The sequence below is a fragment of the Cynocephalus volans genome, chromosome 8, assembly GCF_027409185.1.
Source record: "Cynocephalus volans isolate mCynVol1 chromosome 8, mCynVol1.pri, whole genome shotgun sequence".
NCBI classification, from domain to species: Eukaryota; Metazoa; Chordata; class Mammalia; order Dermoptera; family Cynocephalidae; genus Cynocephalus; species Cynocephalus volans.
Window position 1 is genome coordinate 109,121,226 of NC_084467.1, and position 10,182 is coordinate 109,131,407.

Genomic DNA, 10,182 nt, shown 5'->3' on the forward strand with positions numbered 1-10,182 from the left:
AACAACAGATCTCAGGAAAGAAGTTTTATTTCCAACCCCCTAAGCAGGCATTACAAATAATGGAGATAGAAACCCAAATAAAACCTTGAAACAAAGGGAGATAGACCTGCTGGGTAGCCAGGAGCACCCAGGAAGTCAGGGGTAGGAAGTAGGAGAGATACATTCCAGATTGGGATCTCACCCTGGAGCCTGAGTCTGTATATTCATGCGACTATTCTGGGAAAGGAAGTTGGGAACCACACTTCTTCACCCTATCTATCCCAATGTTGCCCTGGATGGGAGGAAGAGAAGGCAGCAGCACGTGAGGGCAAGGGAGTTACAGAGTCTGGCGTTTCCTGCCGGCCTCAATCCCCAAAAGTGTCCATAAATAATTTATCCTGCATATCTCAGTGGTTGAGGTGGGAGAGCAAGCAAATTAGCCTTAGCCTCTGAAAGAAGGAGTAGGTCAGCCCGGCACTGGGGCAGAGCTATAGCAGAACACAGTCAGACTCATGCTTCGGCCTCTGCCGGCGCTCCCCGGCTGCGCGTCTGGATGCGGCTCCTCTGCCCTGTATCGAATTTAATGATTGGTCATCCAACAACCTTGGAAAAGCAAAAAGGACAGAGATTCTAGAAGGAAGGGGGGGTGTCATGATCAGGAGAGGCACTGGGGAGAGAAAGATAGAGAGGGGCTCTAGGGAAGAGGAACAGGCAGGAGAACGGCCCCAAGAGAAGTTTTGAGACAAGTGCAGGTTCCAGACCAGGCAAAGCATGGGCTGGCACACTGGGAATGTGGCAACAGGCCAGAGGAGCACAGCAAGCTCACCTGTGGTGATGGGGCCCATGTTTGCACAGGCTGGACTGCTTGCTGCTGTTGATACTCCTCTTGCTGAAGTTGCTGGGCCAGCTCCAAGTCGCTAATACCCAATGTGCCTTGTGGCTGCTGTTGCTGCTGCAGAGACAGGGCAATCAGGTAGTCCTGAAGAGAACAAGAACTGTGAGGGAGGCTAAGGCTGGGGGCATGGATACTCAGGCTAGGTTTCCAAATCAGTTTTTCTTCATCCTTCACATTCTCCAGCTCCTTCTCTCTCCAGAACAAAACACACAGCCTGGTATGTTATCTGATGCCAGAGAATATACACCAAGTGAGGAGATGGTCCAAAGGTAACAGAGAATAAAGGGGCATGGATGTCTCACATCATGGCCTCTAGATGATAAAATGCATGCAGTTCACTTATGGCTCTCTCTCTGCATCTTTCCCAGAGGCCCCACATACCTGGTCTACCTGTAGTTGCTTTTCTGGGGAACCGCTCCCACATTCTGCTCCAGGACCCTGGCCAAGGGAATGACTTAGGTGAAAGTCAGAGTCACAGAAGCAGCTGTCTCCATCCACATTGTGCAAGCTCTCCCAAACCACTTGCTGCTCCTGTAGGAAGCCCTGGTCAGTGACCAGTAGGTACAAGTGATTCTGAAAAGAAAAAGACAGAGCTAATTGGTAGGATAAGTGATACAGAAGCAGTTTACCACCAGAAATCATCTCAGAGGCACAGTTGGAGATTTGGATTAATTGGTGTGCTAGCTGGAACGTGTCAGTGTGAGCATACAGGTCATTTATAAATATGCATGACTGTGGGGAGAGGGAAGGGATGTCTGCGTGTGTATCCAGCTGCGTGTGAGTATGGCGGTCATTTTGGTCAAGCATGGAGTCCTCAGGGCTGGGGTGCCACACAAGATCCTGCTTTCTCCCCCCCTTTCCCATGGTTCTCTGGGCTTGCCTGATGGCTATGAGGATAAATTGCTTGAGAACCAGAGACCTCTCCCTCTTCCACTCAATTCCTAGAGAACTTCAGCAATTTCTAACTTTGGAAGACTGGAAAGTTGTTCAAAGATTCCACTGCCACCTATGGCCATGCCACTGATCTCGGAAGCTAAGCAGGGTCAGGCCTGGTTTGTACTTGGGTGGGAGACCACCTGGGAATGCTAGGTGCTGTAGGCTTAATTAAAAAAAAAAAAAAATCCCACTGCCCCTTCCTGGGAGAGGAGTATACTTTCCTGTCCCACTGATGGTAGGCTTATCCCCTATGGCTTGCTCTGGCCAGTAAGATGAGAGCAGAAATGAGTCATTCCAGGCAAAAGCACTCAGAGTGAGTGCATAGTTGTCCCTCTCTCTCTTTTCCTTCATATATTTCAGATGAAGGCTCTTTTGTCAGCCTAAGTCCCAGAGTGTAGATTGTGTGGGACAGAACTGTAGCCAACCCACAGTGGCCATGCAGCATGAGTGAGAAAGAAACCTTTGTTGTGGTAAACCACAGGGATTTTAGGAGTCATTCATTACCACGACTTAATCTACCTTATCCTGCCTGAAACACTGACCCAGAAGAAAAAGGCACGAGGAAATGACAGCATTCCAACCCACCACCTCGGAACCCTCCTCACCTTGTGCTTAGTCATAGTGCTGAAGTGATTGTTTCGGAAAAAGACACTAAGTTCACCCGCCTTGGCAGTTGCTGTTAACTCACACAGTCCATGGTAGGTCAGCTGTGCTGCAGTGGCCTCCAGGAACTGCTCTGCAATCAGGCCTGCCAGAAAGGCACAAGATGGGGGGAATTTGGCTTAAATCTGAAGTCCACAATAAGAAGGATCATCCACAGAGCCCCTGTCAAAAGCCCCAGGGATAAGTCCCACCTTCTGAAATCCCTTCCTTAAGGCCTGGCTGTATTCATTCACTCAACCAGTACAGAGGAGCTGACCTTGTGCCAGGCACTGCACTAGGCACAGGGGATACTCATGAACTTAAATTCCCCAAACTCCCTATTGTGGAGCTTATATTCTAGTGGGATGTGGTAGGAGACAACAGACAATAAACAATAAACCTAAGTAGCCATCATTCCCTCTACATAAGATCCATGAGAAGGGAAGAATATCACCTTCTGTCACAAGGTTGGTGTCACTGGAGTGTTTGCAGGTGATGATCTTCTCTACCAACTGGTTGTAGCTCAGTTTCCCAACTGCACTCACAGCCTCAGAACTCTGCATGGGTAGCAGGGTGGGGTGGCACAAACAAAAAAAATTGAGCTTTGTTTAAGGAAGGAAATTAACCAAGCCTACAAGAACTGCAACCCTATGACCAAAGTTTCCTAAATTTTTGATGTCTAAAGAACTGATCCTATTTGCATATGGTTTGCTTGTATTAGAATGTTACCCCCACCAAAAGATTAAAATTCAAGGAAGTCTTCACTGGGTCCAGTCTCTAAACCTATTCCCCTCCTAAACCAATCTAACCCCCATCTCCCTAACCCCCACCCCACAAAATTTTGCTTCTCTCATCGAATCAGCTTAAATTGAATATGAGTCTCATTGGGGCCTTCCCACCCTCACCTGTGGATCAACAAGCCAGCCATGGTATAGAGGTATGCCTAGTAGGTCAAAGACACTGCACTCAGGTGTATACTCAAAATCAGAGACGCCTGTGAATCGCACATTGACATCCAGACCTGTGGCCAGTTTAGGCAGCACCGTCATTGCATCATCCACATTCTAGAGTAGTAAAGAAAATGATGGAGAAAAAAAAAAAGAAAGAAAATGATGGATATTCTAGCCTCCTCTCCCACCACTCCACTCCCACCTCCAGAAATAAAAAATTAATCAATCTTGTTGCTTTTCTTCCTTGATTCTCTTATGAGCCATTTCATTCCTCCCTTGACTCAACCCTTCTTTATCTTATACAAATGAACATATTTTCTCAGACAAAAATATACCCTTCTCCTCCTCCTGTAGAGAGAAATCATGGTTCAAGGAACCCTCTTAAGAAGCAGCAAAAGGGCTTCTCTTCATAGCTCTGGGTATCCCCTTACGAACCTGCAAACCCCTATGTGCAGACCTTTATCTCACCTGCTGAAAATTAAGCTGAAGTCCCTCTGACTTCTCCTGAGGCTTGATGGACAGGAGGCAGTTTCCTACAAGATAGGATCCCTTATCAGCTTACCCCACAATTGTCCCCAAAGCTCCGCTTCATCTTCTTCTGAAGAATGGGGTATTATCACAGGACTACAGATTTTCAGAGCTCAAAAGGACTTTAGAGCCTAAGCCAGCCCCTTCATTTCTCAGAGGAAGAAACAGGCTTATAAAGGTGAAAGGGCCCCCCAAGGTCACAGACAAAAGCTGAGGGCAGAACTGGTGTTACAATCCAGGACTCCTGACACCTCGAACTTTGCTTTTCATTCTCCGGCCTTGCAAAGAAGCCCCATTGGACCCTTTCCCTCCCTGCCACATCAGAGCCCCAAATAGAGATCCCTCAATAATTTGGGGCTGGCTGAGTAGATAGCTCTAGAACCCATTGGGTAATTCCCTTTCAAGGCCCAGTCACTCACCAAGATGGGCCATGAGCTCATCTGATGTGATCACTTCCTTCTGGGGGGGCAGCTTCACCTGGAGGCAGAGGGAGTGATCATGTGTGTGCTTTCCCTCACAGAACACTGAAGGAGAACCCCGTAGAAGGGGGGGTGTCCAGTGGTAGGGTGGGGTGGAAAATAAAGCCTTGCAACTGGAGCAAGGAATGAACATGAAATACTGCAAGGCATTCTCATTTTCTAGAGAGCAGGAGATACAGGAGTAGAACAGATCGTTTTCGGTTTTTTCTTGCTTTCTTTTTAGGAACATCCTATCTCATTTGTTCAAGTTGAAGAAATAGGGAGAATAATCTGGAAAGTTTTGACTGTTTTGAGAAAATCAGGATGATCAAGGAGGTAGGTCAGGGAGGAGTACTTCCCAACATTTTCTGAGCCCCCATATGAACTCTCTCTTACCTTCCACTGAAGAAAGAGGATGTTCATGATGGCGAGGAGAGGGCAGGGGCCGTTAGAGCTCTGAGTGATGATGGGTGTCCGTTCTCCCTTCCAGGGGATCCACTTCACGCAGTAGAAATCGAGCTCAGGCTGCCGGGTCTTGGGGGACTGGGGAAGCTCCTGGGGCATGAAGCATGTCCCCATTGTCTCTACCTCAGGCGACATCCTGTGGGCTGGCCCTGGTTGACTTGAGCTACCTTCAGGTGGAGGGGACTCGAGGTTATCCCCATCCTGGGCAGGCAGCAAAGGTTGGTCTACTGGATCCTGTTCTCCAGCTGCCCCATCAGCATCTTTGGCATTCTTGTCCTGAGGGTGCTCATCCGGTCCCAGCAGGACCTCATGGTTTTCAGGGGTGACTGCTTCTGCAGTCATGGCCTTACCAGGGGCTGGATGCTCAGGCTCATGGTGCTCCATGGTTGGAAGGTGGTCAACTGAGGGGCACGGAAGGCGTTTATTGATCTCAGAGACTTTCCTAAACCAGGCTTGGTATGCAAAAGAGGGACCTGTCCAATAAGAAGAAAATCATTGGGCTGGAAAGCAAATGGACCCAGAAAAGTCATGGAAAAGGAATGTAGTGTGGAAGTGTGGCTAGTGTCTGTGTAGTCACTCCTGGCTATGGGTAGTAGGTGTCTTTCTCAGCTTGTGTAAACAGATGGGCCCCGAGCTGAGCTCCTTCCACCTCTAACTTGCTGTGAATAGATGGGACTAAGGAGGGCTTGGGGCTTCCGAGCTTGGGAGGGATGAGTGGAGTGGAATTGAAGACATTGGGTAGAGTCAGCTTCCCTGAAACAGATGAGAAGGAATGAAGAAAAGACAGAGAAAGGGAGAGTGCAAAGGAGAAAAACAGAAGGGAAAGAGATGGAAAAAGAAATGTTAAAACTCTACTGATGACTGGCCAGCCACCAAAAACAAAAACAAAAAACCAAATATACTAATAGTTATTAATACAGTGATCTTTCACTCACCCTGTAACTGGCATCACATCAATAATCCCCACCACTGACTGCAAAATGGTGCAGCCTCTATGGAAAATGGTATGGAGGTTCCTTAAACAATTGCAAATAGATCTACCATATGACCGAGCCATCCCACTGTTGGGAATATACCCAGAGGAATGGAAATCATCAAGTCGAAGGTATACCTGTTCCCCAATGTTCATCGCAGCACTCTTTACAATAGCCAAGAGTTGGAACCAGCCCAAATGCCCATCATCAGATGAGTGGATACAGAAAATGTGGTACATCTACACAATGGAATACTACTCAGCTATAAAAACGAATGAAATACTGCCATTTGCAACAACATGGATGGACCTTGAGAGAATTATATTAAGTGAAAGAAGTCAGGCACAGAAAGAGAAATACCACATGTTCTCACTTATTGGAGGGAGCTAAAAATTAATATATAAATTCACACACACACACACACACACACACACACACACACACACACACAAACCGGGGGGGGGGGGGAAGAAGATATAACAACCACAATTATTTGAAGTTGATACAACATGCAAACAGAAAAGACATTGTTGGGGGGGAGGGGGGGAGGGAGAAGGGAGGGAGGTTTTGGGGATGGGGAGCAATAATCAGCTACAATGTATATCGACAAAATAAAATTAAAAATAAATAAATAAATAAATAAATAAATAAATAAAAATCAAAAAAAAAAAAATAAATAATAATCCCCACCACAGCTGGGACAGGGGTAATTTCTCTGCCCTACACCAAACCCTGCCCCTTTACAGAACATTCTGAGCACATACAGGCTGCTTATATCCTTAGGGATACCTTCTCTCTGCCTCACCCAGGGCTGAAAAGATTAACAGTCAGTCACATAGTGCTTGGGGTGAAGAGTGGAGATGCAGAGAGTCAGTATCGTGTCCCTAAAGGTGACACACTGGTGAGGAAGGGGAAGTCTTTCTACTCAAAGGAGTCTACTGAACCTTATGCAACCCTAAACTACAGCAAAAAGGTCTTGGGAAAGACTTCCTGTAGTCTGGAGAGTGGAAATGTATGTCACGGGGACTTGAATCAGAGACTGGTTCTGATAAGTAACTTCAGATTAGGGGCACGAAAAGCACTCCCCACGAATTCTTCCAGTAAGCTTCTTTTGGCAGCTGGAATTGAAATAGCAACTTCTCCTCAGTTCGCCTTCGTTCCCAAAACTACCCTAACCCACAGATATTCTCTTGCCCACAATTTATGTGGAATAGGAAAATGCTGGTTATTGATTTACATAAAAAAAAAAAAAATACTCCCTCTACATTCACCTACCTGTGAGTATGTTCTTTATGTCTATTCCCACCTAGATCATTTTAGATGTGAACACTGGACCTGTTTAGCCTGCTCTCTACCAGCTCTAAGCATCGAGTCAAGCATAGATAGACATTTAATTAACACTGTGGGTAGTAAATCACAAAAAGCCACAAACACTGCCCTCTAGAGAAATCTTCCTTCAATCTCCTTGTTCTTCATCCCCCTCAATAGTTAGGGTGAGAAACCAGGAGAAATTAAACTAGGTAGAAATCTTGTCTTGTCTCTAGTTTCCTCCTAACCTGAGACTATGATTCCTTCTTATAAATCTGTAGGAATTTGGGGCTAGGGGAAGGCCTGGGAGATGAGGTCGAGGTACATTGAAGTTACTGAAGTAAAGTAAGCCTAGTCACCTAAATTGATCATCTTCCTGATTCAAATATAATTTATGCTAGCTGCATCTTATTTACTTTTTTTTCCCGCTATATAAAGATGACCGGTGAGGGGATCTTAAACCTTGACTTGGTGTTGTCAGCACCACACTCTCCCAAGTGAGCCACTGGCTGGCCCTCATTTACATGTTGTTAATTTAGAATCAGAGTAGCAAAAATTCCCTGCAGGCCTTATACTTTTTTCCCACCTCTTTCTCCTTTCTTCCTCTTCTCCCAAGTGACACTTATGGTGAGCCTTGAAACAGATGCCAGAGCCTGGGAAAGTTAAAAAAGCAGGGCTCGTTTCTAATCTTTTTTGTCCAGTGCAAGAAATGATCAATAATTAAGTGGGGGCTGGTCAGCTAGCTGGCTTGGGGGATGAGCCAAAAGAAACCAGGAACTGGACACCTGAGCGAGTGGCGTCTCAGAGAAATTGTGCAGAACTACGTGGGCTAAGTCTTAAGAGGCAGGGGCAGGAAATGTCATGGAAGGTTTCTACCCTACAAGATATACTCCTGGTGGGGAGGGCATGGAGTATTTCAGAGTAGGAAAGGACGAGGGGGAGGATACTCAAACAAATCAGGATTTCATTCTTTTCCGCCTCTTGTCTCAGCTCAAGTCCTACACTTTTTCTCCAGCTGGAATTATCCTATGATGGTGGGTGAGGGAGTTAAAATAGCCCTGACCCCTCCTAGTTAGTGGCAGTTGGAAGAAGCATATGAAATAGGCATGTAGCTTGAAGAAGACACTCCTCCTCTCCCAGGAACCTTCCTTTCCCCAGAAGTCCCTTACTGTCCCATTCCAATCTCCTTCTCAGTCTGACCCAAATCTTCATGCAACCAGTGATTTAGATTTCCCCCTCAGAATAAGTCAAACAGCACCACAGTGCCCTGGTCTACCTGCTCACAGGGAGAGGGGGAGGGTTTCATTACAAGGAGGAAATGAAAGAACCAAGCATCCCGTTTACACATTCCTCCTGCCTTAGCACCTCTAAGCAATTCAGACTTGTAGAGACCAAAGAGGGGAGGACAGTCAAGTGTCAACTCCCGAGAGCTGGAGAGGAAAAGAGAGAATGAAGATGGTTAAAACAAAGTTTTTACCTTAAAGAAGTGGGTGATGTTCCAGGACTGAGGAGGAGGGCTCAGCTCTGGCCATTCAACAGGGGAGGTGGGTACAATGAGGGGCACCACCAGGGCCAGCTGCTTTCCGGCTGCCAGCGCCAGCCAGAGCTTACACAGGTTTACACAGGTTTACAAGCGGCGGTCCTGGCTGTGTCGTGGCCACTTCCGGACTCACGCCCAGGGCTGGGGGCACTGGAGGGGGGTGAGGGCAGGCAGAGGCGCAGCCCAGGTGCTCCAGGGTCGCTCAGAGCGTCTTCAGGATTCCTGAGTCGCTGAGTCTGGGGCGTGTGTTCCAGGCCCTGACTACAAACTGGTTTTCAAAGGAAGTTTGTGGTTTTTCTTCTTTCTTCTTTCTCTCTCTCTTTCTCCCATCGGGACAAAGAAAAATTAGTTGAGGGCAAGCTCCCTGGAGGAGGAGGGGCCTGCCCAACAATGGAGGATTTCCATCGGGGCTTTCTGACCTGGTCAGCAGCTGGGTGATCAGCAGAGAGCAAGAAACAAGGAGAGAGAAACAACAGACCCTTTCTCTTCCCTCTGCCTGCCGCTGAAAGGGACGGAGCGCTTGTGCCTCTCTGGTGAGAACAGGGAAGAGCAAGTGCCCTTGCTGAGTGGGCAGGAGCAGGGCTGGACAGCAGCAGCTTGTTGGAGCTGGGCTTTCTCCCCAGGTATGGCAGTCCTTTGCTCTGGATCCACAGAAGCAGGACCAGAGAGCATATCTGCATATCTACTCACTTAATGTAAAAAAAAATAATAATAAAATAAAATAAAATCCTGTTCCTTCCTCTCTGGAGCCCTGAGAAGGCTCTTTTCCAAGTTCTCGCTGTTATTTTTTTAGTCTAGAAATGAAACTGGCTGGTCTCTGCCCCTGGAAGTGCATAAAAGGCGTGGATAAAGCCCCAGGCCCTGGAAAGAGCACAGCAGGGAGAGAACTAGCCGAGCGGGCAGGAGCTGCAACACGCCTGTGCTCTCTGTTTTGTTTCAACCATAGGTTTCAGCTTCTCATCAGTCATCTCCTCTCAATTTCCAGCTTGGGAAGAAGGAAAAGTGGGTGTGAGGTTCATGGTAGGAAATAAAGGATTAATAAATAAGTAAAGGATTAGTTAATGAGGGAACAGTTGATGATGAGGGTACATTTATTTTAAGTACTCTGCACTGCCCAGGAGCTGGAGAGTGGCAGTTAAGGGAGGTTGGAACCTAACTCAACATTCTGAAGGGTCCTCCAAGTTCTACTTACAGGACTGCCATAGGATGAAACTTCAAGCAGCTCTGAAGGCTGAGAAAACAGCTGGAACAATCAGGCAGCGAGCAAAGAGCCAAGGTTATAACAGTCCAAGAAAGGAATGAGGAGACATTTGCCCGGGCTGTAGAAAAAACAGTCTACAGAGTTAGAAAGGAAGAAGCAAAAGGAGTTTGGCAAGACACTGTAGATATTAAGCAAAGAAAAGGGGTCAAAGGTTACTCCAAAGTTTTTTTTACTATGGACAACCACAAAATTGGTGGCAATAGGTCAGTTTGGTAAAGGAGAGAATTCGAGAAAGGAAGCTGAAGA

At 46.9% G+C, this 10,182-nt stretch overlaps 1 protein-coding gene across 3 annotated transcripts; it reads right to left on the minus strand.

The window, feature by feature from the left end:
* Positions 1-11: 11 nt before the first annotated feature.
* MINDY1 (MINDY lysine 48 deubiquitinase 1) lies at positions 12-9,200 on the minus strand. Of its 3 annotated transcripts, none has more exons than XM_063104475.1 (10): positions 8,613-9,200; positions 4,785-5,326; positions 4,350-4,407; positions 3,871-3,935; positions 3,358-3,516; positions 2,907-3,009; positions 2,416-2,558; positions 1,256-1,447; positions 806-958; positions 12-548 (listed from the first exon to the last, which is right to left on the minus strand). In XM_063104475.1, exons 2-10 carry the CDS (start codon positions 5,235-5,237, stop codon positions 468-470), a joined length of 1,407 nt encoding a protein of 468 aa, XP_062960545.1. In that variant the 5' UTR covers positions 5,238-5,326; positions 8,613-9,200; the 3' UTR covers positions 12-467. The 3 variants fall into 3 exon arrangements, with proteins under 3 accessions (XP_062960545.1, XP_062960546.1, XP_062960544.1); XM_063104476.1 differs by having other exon boundaries at positions 806-931; positions 4,785-5,606; XM_063104474.1 differs by having other exon boundaries at positions 4,785-5,606.
* Between the last annotated feature and the right edge of the window lie 982 nt (positions 9,201-10,182).